Below are 26,557 nucleotides of genomic sequence, written 5' to 3'. Positions count from 1 at the left end.
GGGCGGTATGCTGCGGCGAATAATTATGTGAGCAATAATTATTTTGCTCGCCCGAAACCGAGCCAGTCCCGCCGAAAACCGCCTGGAAAACATTTTCGGACCGAGCACAGAATGATTATTATTATTATTTTTATTGTTATTATTATTGATATCATTATTATTACAGGCGATGCGGGCTTTTCAGTGTCGATGCCAGCTAGTGTGTAGTCCTGTTGGTTAATTTCGGTTCTCGTTTTTCTCGTTTTTGGAACCCAAAAACGTGGGTCGTTCACGCTGTGGTGGTGACCCAGTGAATATTTCAACATTGAATCTCAACGCCTACAAACATCTGCTCGCTCGCATCGAATAACATGTCGATTGGCAGCGTGATTCGAGGTCGGAAATGAGTTTGTCATTTTGGCTCGTTTACTATATATCGTATGCAGATCGATTTCGGTACTCCATGCAATCCATTCTGATGATAATTATAAATGTTATACTATCCCTCGGGTTGTTGATGGATATTTCCTTGAAACGAATAATGTAAATGTTCCATTGTTAGCATTCGACCATTTTGGGTTCCCTTTTTTGAGCGAAACATCCAGCGCTACATTGAAGAAAAGTGGGCGGAGGGTGCCTAATCTTCAGTTTCACGTCAAGCTGCCACTTGTCAACACTTTTCTTCTAGCTGGCACACACCACCACCGTACAAGCGACCGAATCCTAGCGAACCGAACGTGGGCGACCCCGAACTGGAGCAGTCTGTCGCCGGCCAAGAAAACAACTATTTTCACGCAATTTATTTTAATTTTATGACATAGTCACGATGGCTTTACCATACAGTTCCCAGTTGGTATATTTTTCACGGAACGGCGCGCTCTACTACACTCGGTAAACATCATCATCCGATGCGCGGACGGAAGGCATCTTCAGTAGTAGCAGCTTCAGTTCAGTACCAACGAAACCGCCACGAAAAGTTCGCCGGGACCAGGTTTCCCACAGTCGGTAATAAATTTATGGTAGTTGTTATTATTATTGGATGGAATTTGCATACAAATTGCATGTTTTATCGGGTTACTAGAAGGCGCCCAAAACGTAGGTTCGGTGCCAAAATGCGCGACTGACGCAATCGGGCTGAAAGGGGAAAAATGCTGGCTGGCTGGTATCAGGTACACGACTAGCGGAGGGCACCAGGCCAGCCTTCGTTGGGATTGTGACCCGGTAAATCGGAAAAGTGGTACTAAGGTGAATTTATTCCGCATGCGGTACGAAGACTGTGAGTTGCTAAAAAATGAGGTATCGTGAGATTTGGTTTTGATTGGTTAGAGCGATTCCAGCTAAATATATCAAAGTATAAATTTAAGATTTATCAGTACAGTCGAATTCGGAACTACAATTTAAACTGCAACATGAGAATTTGAATTTTAAAACCTTTAAAGCTTAGGCATATTGAATTTCAAAGACAACATCCTCTGATTTGGATGACAATTTAGATATTAATCTAACATATAACTGCTGTACCGGGATGCAATGATTACGGTATTATGGTAGCCCCCGACCTTCCTACCGCAGTCGAGTTATTCCTGCCAGCGAACAACAGTCGATCCGGGCCTGCGTGTGGGTGTACGGAACGGGGCTCCCAAAATTCCACACCAGGCAAGTGCAACAACTCCTATGATAATTCCTTCGATGACGCCGTCCCCGTTTCCAGCTCTGTGTCAGACACGTAGCTGAACTCGAATTCTCCATTGTTGATTTATTACCAGAACGTGCGCGGACTTCGAACCAAAATCGACGACTTTTATTTTGCTGTAGCTGAGTCAAACTTCGATATAATTCTATTATCGGAAACCTGGTTTTACGAGAAGATTCACTCCCAACAGTTATTTGGGAACGCATTCTCCGTCTTTAGATGCGATCGTAACTTGCAAAACACCAGAAAGTGGCGGTGGTGTGTTGATTGCAATCTCTAATAAACTGAGTTGCTCCATCGACCCTTCCCCGATCTACGAAACACTTGAGTAGCTATGGGTGAAAGTCTTGGTAGCCGATCTCTCTCTGAGCATTGGTGTAATCTATTTACCCCCCTACCATAAGGACGATGCCATGAGTATCAGCAACCTAGCGCTGCTGTTAGGTGATTACAACCAGTTCAGTTTAGTTTGGAATGTTCCTGTAAACGGGTGTCCTTGCATCAACTACCAACACTTTCACGCTTCCGCAGCTTGCACCGCGCTTTTAGACGATTTCTGTTTACACGGCCTGACGCAAATTAATCCAGTGTTAAACAGGAATAATTATTATCACGTTTGATGCCGATCACCCCGCTCTTGATGTTACATTCAGTTTGCCGATCCCTGTCGCGTTTGAGGACGTTATCGACGGCATCGATTTAGATTTCCATAGAACTGATTCTAATGGCTTAGCCACAGCAATTGCGCAGATCGACTGGCAATCTCTGTTACTGTATCCTGATGTTGACACGGCTGTTGAAGAATTCATTCGCACTTTGAACAGTTTGATCACCGATTTCGTTCCCATACGCCGACCCGCTCGTAAGCCTTCATGGGGAAACGCGCATCTCTGTCGATTGAAACGTGCAAGATCCTTTACTCTGCGCGCATTTCAAAGATCACGCTGCCAAGCCACCAAGCGAAACTTTAACCGTGCATGTAGTGATTTTCGAGCGTACAACTGTTTTTTGTATAAACAATATTCTCTACGAATGCAAGGATACCTCCGCAGAAATCCGAATGCGATAAATGCAACCTCTTTGCTACTCACTGCAGGCTTTTAATCGTGCTCCAGTTTCCTCAGTGTAAGTTCCCTACTCTATGGAAAGAATTAGTAATGTACCCTGTACAAAAGAAGGGTGATAAGCGCAACGTTCAAAACTATCGAGGGATTACATCGTTAAGTTCTAAAGTGCTCGTGATAATCGTGAACGACGCTTTGTTCGCTAGCTGCAACACTACATTTCCTCAGACCAGCATGGTTTTATTAAAAAACGTTCAGTCTCCACGAATCTCGTCGATTTCGTCTCGTTCTGCTTGCGCAACATGAATGAAGGGGTGCAAATTGATGCAGTGTACACGGACCTGAAAGCTGCGTTTGATCGGGTGGCCTACGGCATCCTCCTTTTTTTTTGTATTGTTTATGCAGGGAGAAAATCTTCATAGACAGCACCTTCACGGTGCCGAATAGGATTCACATGGTGCCAACATGCGCCTACCTACTAAAAACTCTCCTGCTGCCCGTTCCTGAACCCCTCCCGGAACTACCGTTAGGTTTTACTTCAGGAGGGAGGACGTGCCGAAGCACTCCGACTTGTCCGTTGCGTGTGTGGGTACACACAACACCCTTGCCATTTCATACCGCCACTACCCTTCACCTAGGGCCTGGGCTGCCCAATCAGCCCGTTACTGACCCTAGCAAGCTATGTCAGGCCCTGTCGTTGCACCCGTTCTAGCCGTTGCAACTCCGTTATCACCGCCGTTGCCGCCCTATCGACGGCACCCCATGCGCGCTGCTCAGCGCACATTCTCCGCACAATGTTGTCGGCGTTGGTGTCTTCCCCAACGACCGCAAGCATCACCCGCCGAGTGGACGTAAACCGCGGGCAGTGGAAAATCACATGCTCCGCCGTTTCCTCGGCTACCGTGCAAACGGGGCAAAAGGGTGAATCTGCCCGCCCGCGCGTATGTAGATACTTCTTAAAGCATCCGTGACCCGACAAAAACTGGGTAAGGAAAAAGTTTACCTCACCATGACCTCTGCCGATCCAGGACGATATGTTCTGAATCAGCCTATGGGTCCACCTACCATGGTCGGTGCGATCCCATTCCGTCTGCCAACGCCTAATAGAGTCCAGCCTAACTCTGTCCCTAGCGCCCCTGACGTTCCTCTGCCTATGGCACTCGATATCCTCACCTAGGAGTATGCATATTGGAATCATGGCTGCAATAACCCCAATCGCATCCAATGATATGGTACGGTAGCCGCACGCAACGCGCAATGCTAGCAGCCTGAACACCTTGTTCAGACATGCCTGATTGCGCTTACTCTCCAAAGCCGGGGCCCACGCCGGTGCACCGTATCGTAGCACCGACATGGCAACGCTGGCCATCAGGCGTCTCTTACTGCTGCTAGGACCATAGCCGTTCGGCATGATCTTAGACAGCGCAGTAACCGCCGTTGACGCTTTACCACAAGCATAATCCACATGGCTGGTGAAGTTCAGCCTGTTGTCTGTCATGACACCCAGGTACTTCACACTTCGTTTGGAGACAATCACCTGTCCCCCAACGATTATTTTGCCCTCTAGGGCCGACTTGCGGTTACTAACCATCACCGCTTCCGTCTTATGGTGGGCCAATCGCAGATTGACGCCCGCCATCCAACCCTCTATTATGCTTATGGCGTCTGATGCCAGCATTTCCACCTCTTCTAGAAACTCGCCTACCACCGTAAGGACGATATCATCGGCGAAGCCAGTAATATCGACCCCAGTGGGTAGTTCAAGCCTCAGCACCCCATCGTACATGGCATTCCAAAGCGTGGGGCCGAGAATCGAACCCTGTGGAACACCCGCTGTCACTTTGTACCTCTTCGCCCCATCCGCCGTGTCGTACACTAGCGTCCGGTTCTCGAAGTAACTCTTAAGCAACCTGCATAGATGATCCGGTACCCTCATCCTATGCAGCGCTAACGCAATTGCACCCCAGTTAGCGCTGTTAAAGGCGTTTTTGACATCGATTGTGACTATAGCACAATACCTGTCGCCTCGCCTTTTCCGTTTCATAGGCTTCTCGGCCCTCTCTACCACGGACTTTATGCCATCTACAGTGGACTTCCCCTTACGGAAGCCAAACTGCGTGTTTGCCAGTCCGACATCACTTTCCGTCACAGGTGTTAGCCTGTTTAGGATTACCCGCTCTAGCAATTTGCCTAGCGTGTCCAATAGGCAAATTGGCCTGTACGATGAGGGATCACCAGGCGGTTTCCCCGGCTTTGGCAGCAGTACCAATCTTTGGACTTTCCATTTGTCTGGAAATTCGCATACCTCCAGGCAACTCTGAAGCGTCTCTCTAAACATATCGGGATATGCTTGGATCGCCGCTTTGAGTGCCTCGTTCGGAATCCCGTCTGGACCGGGCGCTTTCTTCGATTTCAAACCCCTGGCAATTACGATGAGTTCCTCATTCGTGACCGGAGTGAGGACATCATTCGATTGACCGTACGGGGTTGGAGGCCACCAAACTGGATCGTGTTGCGGAAAGAGCCCTTCCACGATGACTTTCAGCTTTTGGGGGCAGGTTTCCTGCGGCGCAGATGTACCCTTCATCTTTTTCATTACCACCTGGTATGCACCTCCCCAGGGGTTTGAATCCGCATCGCGACATAGCTCCTGGAAACAGGATTTCTTGCTACGCCTAACCTCCTTCTTAAGCGCCGACCTTGCCGCTCTAAGTTCGGCTCCCCGAGCTTCAGCATCTACATCGGTCCGGGCCCTCTGCCCTAGCCTTCTCGCTCTGTGGCACCTGGAGCGGAGCTGGGCAATGGTATCACTCCACCAGTATACCGAGCGACGACCGTTCATTGGCTGCCCCGTCCTAGGCATAGTGGTATCACATGCCCGTACTAGGACGTTGGTCAGCTCACGAGCACTCAGGTTCGAGCGGGTGCTCTCTGCACTGAGTGCTTCAACGAACAGGTCTTTGTCGAAGGACTTCACTTTCCACCTCCTCCCTGTCGACTTCACCCCGCGTGGCCGTAGCGCCCGTCGTTCAATCGTGTACCGTATAGCTTGGTGGTCGCTATGCGTATACTCATCGGACACCCTCCAGCCCATGTTGGCAAGCAACGTTGGGCTGCAGAAGGTGACGTCGATGATCGATTGTTGTACCCCCCTACAAAAGGTACTGACGGATCCCACGTTAGCCAGACTTACATCCAGCTTGGACAGAGCTTCCAGCAAGCTTTGCCCCCTCGGGGTAGTGCACCTGCTACCCCATTCGACAGCCCAAGCATTGAAGTCCCCTCCAATGACAACGGGCTTGCGGCCCGTGAGTTCGTCGGTGAGCACGTCTAGCATCCAGTCAAACTGCTCCGGCGACCACCTAGGTGGAGCGTAGCAGCTACAGATGCAGACGCCATCGACCACCGCGATCACGAACCCCTCTTGGTCGGACGACACCACCTCCTGGATCGGGTATCTACCCATCACGGCGATCGCTGCCATCCGACCCTTGTCGATAACCCAGTTAGTGCCTCCACGGGGGACCCGGTAGGGATCCGCGATAATGGCAATATCGCACCCCGTTTCGGCTGCCGTTTGCCAAAGCAACTCCTGTGCCGTTTCACAGTGGTTTAGATTAATCTGTATAACCTGCACCATTATCGTTGCAAGGCGCGTCTATAAGCTGCACACAGTGGGCCGCCTGTGGCATGCTTATTTCCCTCTACGGCTGTGCAGAGCAAGCACCTGGGGGGTTTGCTACATCCCCTGGCGAAGTGGCCATCTTCACCGCACCGCCTGCACAGCTTGGACCGATCGGGGGCCTTACACTTGGCCGTCCGATGGCCGAAGCCCATACACTTGAAACAGCGTTCTATGCGCCGTTTCACCGTCAGTGTACATACTGACCATCCTACCTTAATCTTGCCAGACGCCAACATCTTGTTGGCGATTGCCTCTGGCACGTTTAAGGTCGCAGTTTGCATATCTCCATATGCCTTCCGCAAGCGGATGTCTGCGGGTGCCACATCAACCTTAAGCTGATCCCGCAGAGCATCACTCAGGTCAACTGTCGTCGTAATCTCGTCGAGGTTTTTACACTCGACCAGAACACGCTGCGACAGCGCCTTGACCTGGCCCGCTTCGCCCAGGGACTGCTCAACCAGTTTCTGGTAATTCGAACTCTGGACCGTTGGGTCCTTTCTAAGTTCGAAAAGCATATCCCCTGCCTGGGTTCGGCGGGTCTTTACAACGTTGGCCCCAAGCTCCTGCAACTTGGGGTCCACACGAACCTTGCGCAGTAGATCAGCATACGACAGCTTGCCTGTCAGCTTCACTACTAAGGCGTCGCCCTTATGGACGCGCCTTGGCTTTGGCTTTGCAGCCGCAGCCTCGCTCGGTTTCGGCCTCGGCGGTTTAGGCGGTTTACGCCTAACCACCTGCCAATCCTCTTCCCCGGTCCCGGAAGCACCATCCGGGACCGCCTCCGCACGTTCGTTGGTAGAGGCGCGAGCCGAAGTCCGCTGCCTCTTGGCTACCAGCGTTGGTCCATGGTCGGGCGTAGCCGCCTTGCGCTTGGCAAGCGGCGTACGCGCCTGACTAGGCATGGCCACAGCCTTAGCGGCTATGACCTGAGCTTCGGCGATTTCGCATCGCTGCAGAAGCTCTTGCCTCTCCACCTCGGCAGCTATGACGGTAGAGCGGAGGCTCACCGCCAGCTTTTTAATGTCGAGGTGGACATTTGACCTTGAGTTGATGAGCGAGTACAACTCGTCCACCAACTTTTTGGCTTCCTCCAGCTTGCTACTAGCTGGAAGATGCCCAACTTCGCCCTCAGGAGGGTGCACCACGCCCTCCGTTGACATTTGCCTACCGCTGTCGCTCGCCTTCTTGGCTGAGCTGGCAGCGATGGCCACCGGCGTTCTAACTGGGGTGTTAGTCCTAGGTGGTGTCAACTTCCTCTTCGGTATCGCCCCCGTTTTCGGGGGGCTTCCCTGAATGGGCTGTGCCCCCGATTTCGGCGGGCTTCCCTTCTTGGGTCGCGCCCCCGATAGCGGGGGGCTACCTGTCTTTGCTGTTGGTGACCTTGCCAACTTACTACTTTTGGCAAAGATATCATCTTTGCCACTAGTAGCACCCGTATTCGATCCCTCTTTTGAATTCAAATTTAGAAATTTGTCCATTCGAAAGGGTCCCAACTCTAGGCCGCTATCTCCACTCGTAATTGTGTAGTCGCCTTAACGATCCCATGGTGATCTATGCAAGCAGGGAGGCCATGGCTAGGGACACTCCCCCCTACCCTTCATGGGGGCAGGGATGTCAGCATCCGATCGGCGTTAGTCAGGAATGTATCATCTGAGCCTACACCACCGCACTTTGACGTGAGTGACGAGCTTTGAACGTACCTAGAGACCAGCCACGGTTTTAACGGGACGGAAGGCAGCTGTACCATTAGCCTACTCGCCGTTTCAGGAAGGTACCACCCTTCCTTACATAAGGTAGTAGAATAGCACAGCCGTCAGCCCTGTAGCGCCAAATCCAAACGTTTATTCCCGCCCGTCCAGTACACCGTAATTAGGATCTTCCTGGAACCGATCCTAATGTGCCCATGGCACTCCTGACCCGGCTTTTTTGCTTAAAGTCCTGAGCTCTAACAGGACGTTACGGCGTCCGCAGCTGGCTTATAGGAATTGAGCCCCGCTCGCCTCTTTACACCACTGCGCCACGCTAACCGCAAACACTACGGCGCCCGCAGCTGGCTTATAGGAGTTGAGCCCCGCTCGCCTCTTTACACCACTACGCCACGCTACCCTCAGGCACGACGTGCCCCCCTTTCCCTGTTAGCACACAACTGAGGGTGCAACCAAAGACTGGTATTTGGTCGACCCTAGGCCCAGTTGCGTCCCGGCCGGTACCGCGTGGAGGTAGGGATAAGAGTTCCCGCTCCCATCGTAGTGGCTATTCGGAGTCGCGCAAAGTCGAATGCGACTTTGTTCGGCGCCTTAACCTCGCTGAGTTAGGGCCTTAACCGGCCTACGGCATCCTCCTTGCTAGGCTGGAGAAGCTGGGAGTTTCCGCACCGTTCTGCAAGTGGCTACATTCGTACCTAACACACCGTAGGCTGAGTGTGAAGATCGGATCAGAATTTTCCGACTCGTTCAGCAACATCTCTGGCGTACCACAGGAGAGCAACCTTGGACCCTTGCTCTTTTATCGTTTTATAAGCGAACTATCAGCTCTTCTGCCACCAGGCTGTCGATCTTTTTATGTCGGCGATGTAAAAATCTTTAAAGCAATTAAAATGGACTACGACTGCATTCAACTGTAACACCTTGTGGACAAATTTGAAGATTGGTGCTCGAATAACATGCTTACCGTCAGCATCTCAAAGTACTTCGTCATCTCCTTTCATCGTAAAAATAAGCCTATAGCTTTTAGCTGGAACATGGTAGGACATTTGTTATAACGCGTTTATCACGTTCGTGATCTTGGTATCGTTCCCAAGCAACACAGCTTGTTATAGCACAGTATAATATTACATATAGCAGAACTTCTCTATTACCTGAAAAGCGCAAAAAAATTAAGTCTAATGAAACAAGTATTGAAAGAAGTATGTATCAGGTTATTTCGTACCAATTTAAAACGTTATTATAGCATAAGCTACAACTTGTTCTTCCAGTAGTTTAAATTTAGTAATGGAGACATAATAAAATCTTCGTGTTGACAAGTTGACAAAACAAACATTATGCATTTGATATGAGCTGTCAAATAAATTCATGTTATCCCAAAACATCTCAAAACTTTAATAATAACGACATATGTTTTCATAGTACGTTTATAGTACTCTTAAGCGACTACTTTCCACGAATATTATTTTCTAACTTGTTTTGTGTGTTACTTGGGTTCTGGAGAGCGCACTAACCTTTCGTATCCACTACAACGACATTATCTCCAGAGCCAATAAGCAACTTGCATTTATTTTTAAAATCGCCAAGGAGTTCCTTGACTCGTACTGTTTTCGATCTTTGCACTATGCACTTGTAAGGTCTGTCTTGGAATTCGGATCAGTGATCTAGTATCCATATCAAATTTGGATCACTAGAATCGAAGCAGCGCAGAAAAAATTTCTACGGTATGCTTTGCGCAGTCGTCCATGGCGCGATCCCGGAAACCTTCCGCCATATGAGGAACGCTGTCGTCTGCTCAACTTGGAGACTCTTGAAAGAAGACGTACCAACTACCAATGCTCAAGCCACATTCCTGGCTAGATTGCTATCAGGAGATATTGACAGCCCCGTTCTTCTGAGTCAACTGAATCTGTATGCTCCTAAACGACCCCTCAGAACTAGGAACTCTTGTCTCGAATAATTATAGTTTCAACGTAATTCCTGAAGGACATTTTTAGACGAAACCAATTGCATTCGATGCGAAATTTTTCTAAAATATTTCAAGATTCGCAGTAGCAGCTCGCCAATGGACATCGGAAATATTACGGGTTGTCCGGGGGTATGCCAAAAACTGATTTTGACGTAGGACTTCGTCTTTTAGGAAGGTAGTTGGTATAGGGGGTAATTCCAAACAATCTTTCTCAAAAAGTGGTCAGGTTTTGAACGCTAATAGCTTAGAGGTTTCCCGAACGGTTTTCAATATTCTTACACCAATCGATTGGAAAATCTTCTAAGAATTTGCCCAAATGAAGAAAAGTATGGATTCTTGATGTTGAACTATTGAAAAATTGAAAATAATGAACCTATGTTTTACCAGAATTCTCGCTTTGTGATTGGTTGGAAGATTCTTTACGATGATCTAAACCTATACCAATTTGATATCTGTGCTTGGGAAGTAAGTCAAAACAAGTGACCAAGTTACGTTATTTCAACGAAATTCTTAACATCGCGATTAAACCTAGACCATTTTGATGTCCTTGCTTGGGAAGTACGCCAGAAAGAGTGACAAAACCCCCTCGTGCCAACAGATTTCTTACGAACGCGATTAAACCTAGTCTAATTTGATATCTGTGTTAGGGAAGTGTGCCAGAAAAAATATCACAAGTTCGTTGTCCGAACAGTTCGCAAATTCTTTACTGCGAGACGATTAAACCTAGGCGAATTTGATATCTGTGTTGGAAAAATGTGCTACATCTGTAGTGTTCGGTTATAATATGACTCTGTATGAATACGCATGCTTGTCGTTTCATAAAAAGTGTAGTGAAAAGATGTGTTGTTGATAAAATAGGATTGAATTGGTAAAATCCCTTTAACGTGGGGAACCATGGGTAATAAAAACAATCTTTAATTTCTGTAAGGTAGCAGGAAAGCAATAGGTTGTGTACTTGATTTTGTTAAATTATTTCCAAATGCACATAGAAATAATTGAAATCTTTTGAGGATTGAACGTATGCAACGTTACTCCTTTGATAAACGCGTGTAGCATGTACATATGTTGCATATAGCATGTATACATGAAGAATCGAATGATTACAAGCATGGATACATGCTACTATCACTGCAAAGAGACTTACGTAGTCCTGCGTCACCTATATATGCGGTCGTGTCTTGTACACAACCCCTCTGATTTTTTCATCGCTTGTATCTTTTTCTGTCATAGAAATTTAATGGTATTCATATTTTGTCCCAAAACTAGATTTCATTTCCGGTCTATTGGTGAAAACAGAATGGAAATCCGTCTATAAACATTGGTTCACGGTCATTTTCTTAAAATCAGTACTAGTAATATCTATTGCTCTGGCCATTTTAGGACATGAAGCCAGGGTCCTACAACGTCACCTTCAATTGCATAGCGTCACTCATAAATGAAGCAGAGAAGCTTCGGTTTCTACAGAAGCAGCACCGCTTCAGTTTCAAACTAGCTTCAGTCAGCGTCAGCAATACGGGTTTCAGTTCGTCATGACGATCAGTTTCAACTTTTCATTAGTACTTTTCTATCAAATATTCAGAAGAAGACCAGCAACTATGAATGCAAACGTATTGAATTTGAGTAACAGTTCCTACAATGCAACGCATATTAAAGTTAACCTTGTCAATGTCGACAAATCGTGCCTGACTTTCTACCGTCGTCAATAGGACACTGCCTCTAAATCAGTGTTCCATCCAGGTTTATCGTTTTTTCGAATTCACTCCTTATCCAATACTTCTCTGCACTTAACATATGTATTGGGAAAGTAAACCAGCCCACGGCTGAAAATCTCGACAATAAAGAGAAAAAAAAGTGAATTAATTTCAGATGGCGATGAAAAAATACAAAATAGGGTAAGGAACGAGTTAAGCAGTGTCACCTATTTTAATCAGTTGAACGTAAATGAGCCGAAAATGCACTTTTTATTCATATTTTCAAAATCTTTTGATAGGATCATCTTCACAAATCACTTAACCATACATTTGATTCACACAAACACAATTTATTGGGTTTCCGACAAGAAATATGATGAATTAAAAATTGCTGTCCAAAAACGTACATTTTTCAGCTGCTGAAGGCAATCGCCACCTCGCTACTAACGAATCTATCACATTTTTCAGCACTGATTACAACCACTCTAAAAGTCAAGCACTCAATTATCACATACCATATTATTCACTCTCTTTTTTTCTATTATCTAAGGCTTTGTCACTAGCCGAAAGTTTTATTATTTTCTAACAAAACTGAAAACTGTTTCGGTTCTGGAAATAAGAATTTTAAGTTTGAAATTAACTGAAACCTCCTATGGTGAAAACGTGGTTCAATACTTTCAAGAGAAATGTATGTTCATAATTAATTTTTCTTTATTAAAAACAACACAAAAGACAGCTTTTTCAATAATTTTCGAAGATTTTCTCAGTGATTTAATAAAGCAACGATGTGTTTCAATGTTATTTGTTTTGACAACACTGTTCTGAGTCGAATCGTTTGTACTGCTATATGTTTACCTCTTTTGTTCTCCCACCATCCTTATGAACAGCGAGTGAGACGTCAAACTCGCAGTTTCCCATAAGAACACCAGAGAATAAAAGAGACGACGAATGCCGTTTGCCGAACGGTGCGGTGAGTGTATGCCCCGATAAACAAATTAAGACAGATGGCATTTTACGCATCTATGCCGATACGCTATGCCGATTACGCATCAGATGCCGATTAGTAGGTCGCGGATAGGAACGCGAACTTACTGAATAGGGGGAAAAGTTCGAGGGATTTTTTAAGGGGACGTAAAAAAATTCAGATTTCAGGATTGCTTAAAAAAGCACCTTGCGGGTGAAAATGGGTTCGGTCTGTTCAAAATTAGTTCCGCCGCTCCAAGTTTTAAAGCGAAAAATCAAAAGTTTAGCTCAACAAAAGTGTCTTCCAATGGTAACAGCTTGAAGAACTAAAGATAGCAAGAAGATTGGTAAGCTGATATCCCCCACTTAGTCAACCCATCGCTTGTAATAAGGTAAAACAATCAGTGACCCGCTTAGACTGCTTAAAACTAGTTCTTTACCCTACAACTCAATAGGCCGTATGAATAAAAGATATAGAACAAATGCTCCCATACGATTTAAACAGGAAAAGCAAAGTAAACTGTTTTATTCATACGGCCTAAAGAAACAAATTTTCCTAAAATCCAACGTTTTTAAACTTTCTATAAAAATGCCTCGGCGCCCTGCCAGGTGACATTTAGCGGTTCACCGGAACCATCGCTAAGGTCGTTCAAAAGATAGACGTCGGCATATTAGTTAAGTCTTTCGTGGCCTAGGCGATCAGCTCCTTCTCCGTTTCGACCACAAAATTATTGGAGTAAATGCTCTGAGCTTTGACAAAAAATTTATTATCAATTTATGTAGATTAGTTTCAAAAGCTAACATATATGATGTTTTTTACTAAAAGGGGAAAGAATGGCTTCTTACCAGCCCTCGTTAGCTAGAATAACTAGTTTCAAGAGAGATATGCGTTTAGAAAGATTACTTCATTTTCGAATAGCTAACAATTTGCTGTCGGTGTAAAAAGAATAAACAGAACTGATAACCCAAGTAACTGTTCTAAACCCAAGTAACAATTGATCATTGAAAAAGCTGAAAAATCGTACAGATGACTCCAGCATAGACATGTTCTGTCAAACACATTCGATGAACGTCTCACGTCTGTGAACGACTGTCAAACTACATTTCAATCTGGTTGGTCCACCCAAAAAGGGCGGTTTCAGGTTAACCGTTATCAACCGTCAACAACAACGGAACGGCAAGAAATTATGACGTATAATATGTATTAGCCTTAAAGTTTACTATAAATATGCCACGTGGGGCTCTAGTGTCCATCTAGCGGTAAGCATGAGTAAAGGTACCTAAAATGATCCATTCTAAAGCCACTTGAATTATTGCGGTATTAATCATTACCTCTGGGTTTATTGTGGTATTGCGCAATTCCAAGAAGATACGAGTCCAAACACACTTGTAGCTTGCTAGAAAACCATAATAAAACTGCTAATAAAGCAAATTTATTGTGGTTGCTTATATTACCACGTTAAAACTTGTTGGCTGCACCACGTCTCTTATAAAGTTACCATAAGTGTGGTGTGGCAATACAAAATCAACCAATCAAAATTGATCTTATCGTGGTTGCTTGTCAAACCGGAATAAATCTGCTAGTTTTATAGAGCTATTAAAACGGTAACACCCTGACCAAACGGTTTTTTGCTGCCATTATGAAGAATACCAAAGTTCAACACCGGAATCATTTTTTTATGCGAAGCCATATTGTCATATTCTAGTATTTTGTTTTAGCTCGCAAATAAAAATTCATCAAAGCAAAGTGTTTTGCAGAAAGCAAATTATTATCAATCGGTTTTCCTGTCAGAGGAAGCAACTAAAATGATTTTGCTAGAAATTGAGATTGACTAACTGAATATTTTCAATTTGTTAAAACAACCAGTTTTTGAAAATTGCTAAATTTCAGTGGCACGCTGATTTTATCGACCTATCATATCAATATGCACGATGAAATTAAATGCGCACATGCTGCAAACCAACGAAAAAAAAAATAAATTAAAATTTAATAATTATTCTATGGGATATTTTATTCTGGTCGCTATAAACCAAATCGTTTAGAATGATCTGTGCTGTCAATAAATCTTAAACTTTTCTGCTCACGGATGTATTTTCAAGTTAACAAAGCTAGCGAACTTAGTTAGCTTTTGCCAGAAAAGCGAAAAGCCTTTTTACATTATGGCGATGGCTGTCAAGTAGCGAAAGCTTAACCGGTTTTATTGCTGCTTTCAGCAGAGCGTGATACGACTACTCGAGCTTGTAACCTGATTCTTATAGCGGTTATGAAAACATTCTGAAGAGTGGGGAGTGGGCCACTTGGTCAGAAAGCAGTTTTATAGCGGTCATCAGAAAGTTCTAGTGGAGCTCACAGTTTTATTAGCGGTTTTATAAAATTGGTCATGAAAACCACTGTACAAACGTAATAAAACTTGGAATTGTTACTTGGGAAGTTCTATTCGTGTTTCAGAAGTCAACGCTTGTGTTTGTTTAACTTTTAAACGTCCGAACTAGTTCCTTTCCGCGAGTGTTTTATAAGTATCTAAAAGTAGTAAAACTTAAATTGCCGTTCGAGTTGTGAAAGGAGCACTTGCATATGCTGAATAATGGAGGTAAATACAGAGATTTGCAGGAACAGGATAAGAATTGTGAGCAATGGTCAAGCTATGGAGCCACCGACACAGGAGGAGGTTAAGAAGGCAATTATTGAGCTGAAAAACAATAAAGATGCTTGGAAGGACGGTATCCCGGCTGAATTTTTAAAGGGGAAAGCGAGCTGCTGTACGAAGCAATCCATTGGAGCATTGTCAGCATTCGGGCGGGAGAACAAATACCGGAGGCGTGGTTGAATAGTCTCATTTGCCCTATTTATAAAAGAGGACATCGACGGGAGTGTAAAACTGCATCAGTTACTAGACAAGTTCCGAGACTACAAGTTGCAGACTCATCATATGTTTGTGAACTCTAAGGCGGTGTACGATTCAATCAAACGAAATGCGTTGTGGCAGATAATGCTAGAATATAGTTTTCAGACGAAACTATAGTTATGCTGATTTGTGCGACGCAAGAAGGGTCAAAATCATGCATGAGAATAGCGGTTGAGATTTCAGCCGATTTCGTGACATTTGATGGATGGATGGACAGAAGCAAGAGAATGTACCATGTGTCTAGCCTACCATTCAAAATTACCTTAGAAGGTGCAATATAAAGAGCAAATGTGGAAAGCAACGGGACTGTCACCACAAAATTTCACATGCCAGGTGGTTTTGCAGATGACGTCGATCAATTACCCGTAGAGTAGTGGAAGAGGCCTTTAGGCCTTGTAACATGGAAGCAATGACTGTGGTCTGTGAAGCAGTGTTGAAACATTCATAGCAGCAAAAAACTCAATGAGATTTCAAGCACTTGAAATTACAACCTTGATTACAAGCGTCAAACTCACATATGAAATTCTCTAGCTATCATACACGATGTCTCTGTTGCTATGCGATGTGAACCAAATTCAGCTGTGAGCATTTTGCTTAATTCTTCCACAGCTGGCATTTCATACAACGAACCAGAGTACGAAAGAGAATCTACCGTCAGAAAAAACATCAGTAGCGAAAAATACTGTACACATTCATGAATTAAGATGGCAAACATATTTGGCGGAATTTACATTTTTTCTTCGCGGGAATCGACATTTTCTTGCTAGAAAGTAAAAAGCCTAATAAGAATTAGATCAACATGTAATTTAAATGTGTGTTTCAGTTTAACTTTGAGATTTATTTAGAGATTCATTGTCTCACGCTCACTCACAGTTACGTGTCGCACGAGAGAATGCCTATATGCTGTTCAACAACGAATTTATATGTGCATAGCATCGGGTAGCAGTTGAAGCAAAACAGAATGTGATCAAGCGGAAAGAAATATGTGTGAGTTTTGTGCTTCTTGCTATGAAACCAGAAAAACTCACACGTGAGTTTTTTCTGCATATGGTCAAGTTGACATGATTCACAGTTGATTTTATTTTTTGATGAGTTTTGAGATTTCAAGTTTTTACCATCACTGCACTGCTGTGAAGTGTGATCACCATTGCATCACTTTACACTTTCCTTTCAAAATAAACGAGTTCTGTTGAATAACTACGCAAAAAAACCTACAATAATACATGTGTTAGAGTTACTTTGCATATGTAGCCTTTACCGTAGGTCTAGTTTTATGATAGCAAAGTTGTAATTGAATACTATTAGGCTATAATCAAACATATCATAAATACACCGTCTCGCATTATCGCACATACGCATGGAAGTTTATTGGCAATAGGAGTGTAGTAAAGATGAAACGTGTCACTGTTTAAGCTATCAAAAGTCTAAACCAAATGTAAACACATTCGGAAACCATTCCGGGCCAGACCTTCCCCGCCCATATCTATCCATAATCGCTTAACCAAACCGTTCACGTTCCGGGATGTACGACAAATTTCGAATCCTGTGTTACTGTTACTGTGCTGCAGCGTAAAACCATCACGGTCGAGTCGACCGTCTCATCTTTGTCCTGCTGCGCTGCAGTCACTGAGCTGGAAAAATACTTGCCCGACCGACCCGACTTTCCTGCGGATGCGGATGATGGCGTGTGCGTTTATCAGCTTTCGGTTTGTCGCCGGTTTGCGAGCACGCCGCCGCCGAGCAGCCACCGAGAGTACTCGAGCATTTGATGGCTTGTGGACCGGAACGTGTCTTATCGAAATTGGATCCCGGTTTGCAGCGGGTTTTCTAACGGGCACACCTTTTCTACCACGAATTGGTCTTATTTTTGGGAAAGGGCTCTAGGAATAAAAGCATGGATTTCGGAGCAGTGTGTAAACATCTCGGAAAGCTTTTAGTGTAAAATATTGCTTAGTCAGCTTTTTGAGATTTGCGGTCGTTTGTCATTTTCTTTTTATGAAACCGAAATCGGCTACCTTAGCCGATAAAAGCAACACCACGCGGTTGCCCGGCTGCCTTGCTTGGTGTGAAGTGAAACGAAGATTTTACTAGAGCGACAAAACGACACGGGAATGAACTCGAAACAAACCTGGTCCTGGCCTGGGTGCGAAATCTCTGAATAATCGAATTTTCTTTTTTTCCGTTTACAGACTGACCCGGAAGGAAATATAACTGTTTCCATCCTGACGTTTCGACCTACCATCAACGATAAAGGCAAGTACCTGTCCTGCCGGGCGGAGATGGCCGTGATACCGGACGCAGGAAAAGAGGACGGATGGAAGTTAGATATCTACCGTAAGTTGCTAATTTATCTGTGAATTTTATAGGATGAATTGATTCATACGAAAAAAAAGATGTTAAGACAAACGATGAAGTTATCCAAAATGCATTTAAATTAATTTTAATTTTCAATTGAATTGAGTCGTTATCATCGCAATTGAATTCGAAATGATCGCTTTGAACTGTCATTAACAAAGTGATTCTGAATTCCATTTTAATTAGCATTCAGAACTAATGATTTTCCTAACGAGAAGTCTGTGTCATTAATTTTATGAATTGTTCTGCCATAACCAGCATTGTCTCAGTTTTGAAATAGATTAAGTTTCAATCCAGTTCTTATCGCGGACTCTCAACAAGGATATCATTGTTCCGAACAAAGAAAAAAGAGCATCCAACCAATGCGTTGCACTTCGATTTTCTGTCTTCTCTGTGTTTTATTACCGACTTGGATTGAGATTAGTTCTTTTATATCGATAACTCTACCAAACAGTTGACTGAGCTGTCATAAAATAGTGCATAATATTCTGTTGTTTATGTTAGAGTTGCCGCATTCAATTACGTGTGTACGAAGTGACCACTGGACCCTCCTGCCTGCATGGCTGCGGGCATTACCGGCCAACAGAAGCATCTGATAATCATTGATTGGTTCCCCCAATCAGTTGACATCTCCTCCTCCTCATCCTCCTCCTCGTTCCGTTTGTGTGGTCATCGGACAGCTTTCGATAATAATTATCTTCAATTTCCTTGCATGAAAATTTCATTAAAAACCGAAACCAAGCAAAAAGTACATCAGCATACTAACAGCCGTGGAGGAGGGGGGGCGGTGCGGGGCAGTGGCAACTTTCAAATGAGTCCATTAGTTACCGACCGGTTCGGAAAGTTAATGGTGTTTGACGTGGTTAGCGCGGAAACTGTCGGAGCTCGTTTGGGTTTGAGTGGTGGTTCGGATTTTTCCGTTGAACCGGGCAGGATTTGGCGTTTAATTTTACGCCGAAGTGGTTTGTTGCAATATGTCAGCCGAAGCTCGCCGCTCTGCGGTCCGGTTCGGTACGCTTCGAGGGTGTGACCAATACTGATTAAAGTGCAATATTTTAGTGAGAAAAAAAACCGGTCATTTAAATTCATTTTCTGAGAACATTACTGTCGATTACTAATTAATATAAATCAACTATTTACACGACGTATCATTCAGATCATTAATTTTATCATCGCATATTCAAAATTAATTTGAATTTTAAAACCTCGTTTAAAACTTATGTTTTCAAATTTTCAGCTTCAGCTAGTTTCTACAATCAGCTCTTCTGCGGTTTCTTAACTCAATTTCTGACATTCAAGCCTGTCAGGCGCATGAACTTATACACTCTTTCTTGCTTGTAGAATTTTCGAGTTCTCATGTTTTGGACTTTTTAGTTTTCCTGTTTTTTGACTTTTCCACTTCTAAATTTTTCGGCTTTATTTTCGACTTTTCGATTTTTAGGCTTTTTGATTGTTCACTTTTTAACTTTCGGACTTCTCTACAATCGAAAAATAAAAAAAAATCGAAAAATCGCAAAGTTAAAAAGTCGAAAAATTAAAAGTCGAACAATAGAATTCGAAAATTATAAAAGTCGAAAAGATTAAAAATCGAAAAGTCGAAATATCAAAAAGTCAAAAAGCCGAAAAATTGAAAAGTCGAAATGTCGCAAATTTCGACCCTTCGACGTTTTGATTCAACGACTTTACGACTCTTCGACTTTTCAATTTTGCGGCTTTTTGACTTTTCGATTTTTAGTCTTTTCGACTTTTCGAATTCTATTGTTCGACTTTTAATTTTTCGACTTTTTAACTTTGCGACTTTTCGATTTTTTTATTTTTCGATTGTTGAGAAGTCCAAAAGTTAAAATGAAGTCCAAAAGTTCTATTGTAACGAATTCTAACTTTTCGACTTTTTAACATTGCGACTTTCCAACTTTTTGATTTTTCGATTTTACGTCTTTTCTATAGTTCGACTTTTAACTTAATGACCTTTTGATTTTTCGATTTTTTTGCTTTTTGACTTTCAACTTTTTCAACTATTGACTTTTTGACTTTCCGACTTTTCATAGAATTTTTCGACTCGACTTTTCAACTTTCGACTCTTCGATTTCCCAACTTTTCTACTTTTCGGTTTTTTGGGTTTACAACTCTTCGATTTTTCGACTTTAGACGTTTCGTCTTTTAGACTTGTAGAAATTATGTCTTTTCGACTCGTCATTTTGACTTATCGACATTCCGACTTTTCGAATTTCCAACTTTTCGAATTTCCAACTTTTCGGTTTTCTGACTTGTCCACTTTTCGACTTTTCGACTTTCTAACTTTTAAATTTTTGACTTTTCGACTGATTGACATTTCGAATCTTCGACTTTTTGACATTCCACCTTACCGAAAATTACCGACTTTTCGATTTTTCGGTTTTTCGTCTTATCGCCTTTTCGACTCTTCGATTTTTCGGCTTTCTATGTTTCGACTTTTGACTTTTCAACTTTTTGACCTTAGTACTTTTCGACTTTTAGACTTCTCGAGTTTCTACGTGTCGATTTTTAGACTTTTCGACGTTTTGACTTTTTGACTTTTATTATATTTTGAATTTTCAACTTTTACACTTTTGACGCTTCCACTATTTAATGTTTCGACTTTTCGACTGTTTTGACTTTTAAACTTTTCATCTTTCCAACTTTTCGTCTCTCTGACTTTTCGACTTTCTAATTTTTCGAGTTTCCAACTGTTCGAATTTTCGTCTTATCAACATTTTTCCTTTTCGACTTTTCGGTTTTCTGCGCTTCGATTTTTTGACTTTTCGACTATTCGTCCTTTCGACTCTCGACACTTACGATTTTCGACTTTTCGGCTTTCCACGCTTAGACTTTTTAACTCATCGATTTGTCGGCTATTCGAGTTTATGGCCTTTCGATTCTCCGAATACTTGATTTTTTGTCTTTTTGTGTTTTTTGAATTTCCGACTGCCCGACTCTTCGACTATTCGGCTTTTCGACTTTTTGACTTTGTGACTTTGACGTTTCAATTTTTCGGCTTTTCTACTCTTTGATTTTAAGTCTTTTCGAATTTATGGTTTTTAAGCTTTTGGATTTTTTGAATACTAGATTTTTCAAGCTTTTATATATTCGACTATTTGACTGTCCGGTTTTTCGACTTTCGAAGTTTCGACTTCCTCACTCTTTGACTTATGGTCTTTTAGAATTTTTGATGATTTAACGTTTTGATTTTCCGAATACTTTACGCGGGTTGTTTTTTACGCAACTATTTTTACGCGAATTTCGGAATTTACGCGGTTTTTTTTACGCGAATTTCGAAATTTACGCGGTTTTTTACGCGATTTTCAGAATTTACGCAGATGTGCTCAATTAGTCTATTTTTTAACGTAGTGTTGAAATCCACAAAGTTTTCTCTTACGCGAAATTTTGGTGAATTTCGGAATTTTCGCGGTTTCGATTTACGCGGAACGTATCCTTCGCGTAAAAAGCGACTCTTCGACTTTATGACTTTACGACTTTTCGATTTTATGATTTTTCGACTTTTCGAGTTTTCGGCTTCTCGAAATTTAGACTCTTCGATTTTTCGGCTTTGTACATTTTCAACTTTTCGACCTTCGGTCTCTTGCACTTTTCGACTTTTCTGCTTTCTACGTTTCGACAATTTGCTTTTTTGATTTTTAGGCTTTTCGACCTTAGGACTTTTCGACTTCTAGATTTTCTATGTTTCGATTTTTACCTTTGTTATACAATATAACAAAGGTTTAGGAATTGGTCGAAAAACACGAAGTCGATCTGAGGCCCGGAGGGCCGTGTCACATATACCAATCGATCAGGTTCGACGAATGAGCAATGTCTGTGTGTGTGTGTGTGTGTATGTGTGTATGTGTGTGCGCTTCAATTTTCAATCGCCTATTTCTCGGAGATGGCTGAACCGATTCGTCAGCTATAACCTTTATTTGAAAGGTATTTTTACCTAGTATATCACTATTAAATGGTTTCGTGGTCTGACTTTTAGTTTAAAAGTTATAAGCAAAAATGTGAAAATTACGTGATACGATTTTCTCCGGAACCACATAACCGATTTCATCGATCTTAGTACCAAATAAAAGCTCTTACTATGGCTAAACTTCACGCCAATTTTTATTGAAAACAAACAAGTGGTTTAAAAGTTATGCTTAAAAAACCAGTTTTGACAAGGTTCAAATGATCGCCTGTTTCTCAGAGATGGCCAAACCGATTTACGTGCTATTAGTTTCATTTGGCAGGTAATATAGCCGGATAGATCACTATTGAATGGTTTTTTGATTGGATGTTTAATTTGAAAGTTATGAGTAATTCAATACACCACACCAAAATTAACAATAATTTATAATGATTTTAACCAAGAAAAATAACCTAATTTCAATTATTTTAATATCAAACGAGAGGTTTTCACACTACAAATATATATGCAAAATTTCATAAGAATTGGTTTTACCGGTCAAAAGATATTAACCCTCGAACACTCGCGCCAACTTTTATAACACAGTTACTCGCGCGCACAATAGCCCAAAACCAAAGAAAACGTGCGCACTAGAGTTTTGACTAGGAAAACTTGGTTTTAAGTTTATCCAACCTTTGGAAGAGTTTCTTAAAATTGAAAGCTCGATCGTCTGGTAAAATTTGAATTTTGATTAATCCCCCTAAAAGTGAAATAAAAAAAATATTTTCCTTCAGTTTCAATATAACACATTGATGTGTTCTACAAAGTTTTAGAGCATATTATTACAAGAAATTTTGCTGAAAACAGTAACCTTCTATCTCTTCAACGAAGAGATCTTATTTATTGTATATGAATTTGAAAAATCAGTTTTTCTATTTTGGCTCTTTTTGTTGTATGACTTTTTCATGTATTATAAAGTTGTATAAATAATAAAAATACACAACTTTGCTGAACATAGTATACCTCAATGTTTGCTTCTTTACGAACTGTAGAACTTTGATTATAAAAAATACCCTGATTTTGACCCCGAATTACTCGACTACCAACAGACGGATACATTTTAAACATTTTACATTTGCTGGTTGTTTTGCTGCACACAGACACCATTTTTCCATATGAAGAAACGAAAGAAAATTCCAGTTGGGGCCAATTGCGGTACACCTCACATGCTACTTGCTTCGTTTCTGTGATGGCGGTTTATGCTATCTATTTTCCTAACAATTTAAAGTAATAATGCATTGAATAATTCTGACATTTTGCTCATAACAAGTTTATTGAAGAATATACGTTAGTATATACGTAATATACGATTTGTAACTATATAACAATATGGCATTCAAAAATCTACATATGGTGTACAAAATACAACAACGTGAGTAACCGAAGGTTCATAAAAATTGATGAAATTTATTCAAGAAAACTTTATTGTTGTGAATCAAATAGAATGGCGTTACAGGAAATTATGCATAGTTCAAAAACCTATAAACTAGACTTTTACTACGCAATGTATATGTTAAAGAATAATATTTCATCTTACAACTTACTTTTACTTGCACTTACCCTCATTAGTAACAACTTACTCAGCAATTTCATGAGAAAAGAAACTATCAAAATTTATAAGTGCTTCTATTTGGTTCAAATTTTGTAAACTTATTCAATTTCCAAAAATTTCATGTAAACCAAACGTGTCGATTTCTATCTCAAATTGCAAGTAAGACCGTATAACAAAGGTTCCTTTCACCACTAGGTGGATTAAATCAGGTTTTGACTTTTCAATTTTACAACTTTTGATATTTTGAGTTTTCGTCTTTTAGAATTTCGACGCTTCCACGTTTCGACTTTTCAATTTTCTGACTGTTTTGACTTTTCGACTTTTCGTCTTTCTGACGCTTGGACTCTTAGACTTTTCGACTTTTCGGCTTTCTACGTATCGAATTTTTGATTTCTCGACTTTTCGACATTTTTCGACGCTCGACTCATAGACTTTTCGACTTATCGGCTTTCTACGCTTCGATTTTTTGACTTTTCCACTCTATAACTTATAGATCTTGAGACTTTTCGACTTTTCGACTTATTGACTTTTCAAATTTTCGAATTTTCGACTTTTCGGCTTATCGAAATTCCGACACATCGAATTTTCAGCTTTATACGTTTAGATCTTTTGACTTTTCGACTTTCCGAGCTTAGGTCTCATGCAGTTTTTGACTTTTCGGTTTTCTACATTTTGACAATTTACTTTTTCGATTTTTTGATTTCTCGACTTTTCGACCTTTCGAATCTTAGACTTTTCACTTCTCGACTTTCTACATCTCGATTTTTCGACTTGGGAGAGTATGGACTTCCGACTTTCAACTTTTGACTTTTTACTTTTTACTTTTTACTTTTTACTTTTTACTTTTTACTTTTTACTTTTTACTTTTTACTTTTTACTTTTTACTTTTTACTTTTTACTTTTTACTTTTTACTTTTTACTTTTTACTTTTTACTTTTTACATTTTACTTTTTACTTTTTACTTTTTACTTTTTACTTTTTACTTTTTACTTTTTACTTTTTACTTTTTACTTTTTACTTTTTACTTTTTACTTTTTACTTTTTACTTTTTACTTTTTACTTTTTACTTTTTACTTTTTACTTTTTACTTTTTACTTTTTACTTTTTACTTTTTACTTTTTACTTTTTACTTTTTACTTTTTACTTTTTACTTTTTACTTTTTACTTTTTACTTTTTACTTTTTACTTTTTACTTTTTACTTTTTACTTTTTACTTTTTACTTTTTACTTTTTACTTTTTACTATTTACTTTTTACTTTTTACTTTTTACTTTTTACTTTTTACTTTTTACTTTTTACTTTTTACTTTTTACTTTTTACTTTTTACTTTTTACTTTTTACTTTTTACTTTTTACTTTTTACTTTTTACTTTTTACTTTTTACTTTTTACTTTTTACTTTTTACTTTTTACTTTTTACTTTTTACTTTTTACTTTTTACTTTTTACTTTTTACTTTTTACTTTTTACTTTTTACTTTTTACTTTTTACTTTTTACTTTTTACTTTTTACTTTTTACCTTTTACCTTTTACTTTTTACTTTTTACTTTTTACTTTTTACTTTTTACTTTTTACTTTTTACTTTTTACTTTTTACTTTTTACTTTTTACTTTTTACTTTTTACTTTTTACTTTTTACTTTTTACTTTTTACTTTTTACTTTTTACTTTTTACTTTTTACTTTTTACTTTTTACTTTTTACTTTTTACTTTTTACTTTTTACTTTTTACTTTTTACTTTTTACTTTTTACTTTTTACTTTTTACTTTTTACTTTTTACTTTTTACTTTTTACTTTTTACTTTTTACTTTTTACTTTTTACTTTTTACTTTTTACTTTTTACTTTTTACTTTTTACTTTTTACTTTCTTGGAATGGGGGATGAAAAAAGACAAAGAATAAAGAATCTATTGGCTTATGTCAGTATCGAAAACCACTGGACTGCTCGATTGCTCAACTGGTTGACTAGACTGCTCGACTCGACTGTTCGGATAAACTGCTCGATTTGATTGCTAGACTGGACTGCTTAACTGAACTGCTCGACTGAACTGTTCGATTCGACTGCTCGTCTCAACTGCTTGATTGGACAGATCGACTTGACTGCTTGACTGAACAGCTCGATATAACTTTAACTACTTGACACATTTGTTTGACTTCCTACTAGACTGCACTGCACGATTGAACTGCTCGACTGGACTGTTCAATTCGACTGCTCGACTGGACTGCTTGACTGGACAGCATGATTCATCTGCTCAACTAAACTGCTCGACTCAACTGCTCGATTCGACGCTCAACTCAATTGCTTGATCCCACTGCTCGACTGGACTACTCGACTCAACTGCTCGACTCGACTACTCGAATGAACTGCTTGACTCAACTACTCGATTGAACTATTCGAATCGGGTGCTCGACTCAACTGCTCAACTAGATTGCTCGATTCAAATTCTCGACGAGGCTACTCGATTTGATTGCTCGACTCAACTGGCAGCTTGATTCAACAGCTCGACTAGACTGCTCGACTTAACTGCTCGACTCAACAGTTCGACTGAACTGCTCAACTGAATCGCTGGACCCGACTGCTTGACTAGACTGCTCGACTTAACAGCTTGATTCAACTGCTCGACTGGACTACTCGACTCGATTGCTCGACTCAGCTGCTCAACTGGACTACTCGACTCAACTGCTCGAATAAACTGTTCAACTGAACTCCTCGACTCAACTGCTCGAATAAACTGCTCGACTCAATTGTTCGACTTAACCGCTTGACCCGACTGCTTGACAACCATTCGATTCGACTGCTCGACTCAAGTGCTCGACTAGACTACTCTTTTCAACTGCTCGACTGAACTGCTCGATTTAACTGTTCGACTTGACTGCTCGACTCGGCCACTCGATTCAACTGCTCGTCCGAACTGCTTGACTGAACAGCTTGTCTTAACTGCTCTGCTAGACTGCTCGATTTGACTGCTCGACTTGACTGTTCGGCTCGACTGGTCGACCCAGCCGCTTGACTCGATTGCTTGATTCGATTGCTCGACTCGCCTGC

At 41.3% G+C, this 26,557-nt stretch overlaps 1 protein-coding gene across 1 annotated transcript in view; it reads left to right on the top strand.

Moving 5' to 3' along the window:
• Nucleotides 1-26,557, top strand: part of LOC128739455 (uncharacterized) — a 203,793-nt gene that overhangs the window by 124,088 nt on the left and 53,148 nt on the right. The window contains exon 7 of the mRNA XM_053834941.1: nt 17,843-17,987. Coding sequence (XP_053690916.1) covers nt 17,843-17,987 — 145 coding nt within the window. The remainder of the gene's footprint in view (nt 1-17,842; nt 17,988-26,557) is intronic.

The sequence above is a fragment of the Sabethes cyaneus genome, chromosome 3, assembly GCF_943734655.1.
Source record: "Sabethes cyaneus chromosome 3, idSabCyanKW18_F2, whole genome shotgun sequence".
Taxonomy (NCBI): Eukaryota; Metazoa; Arthropoda; class Insecta; order Diptera; family Culicidae; genus Sabethes; species Sabethes cyaneus.
This window is presented reverse-complemented; position numbering and strand designations above follow the sequence as displayed.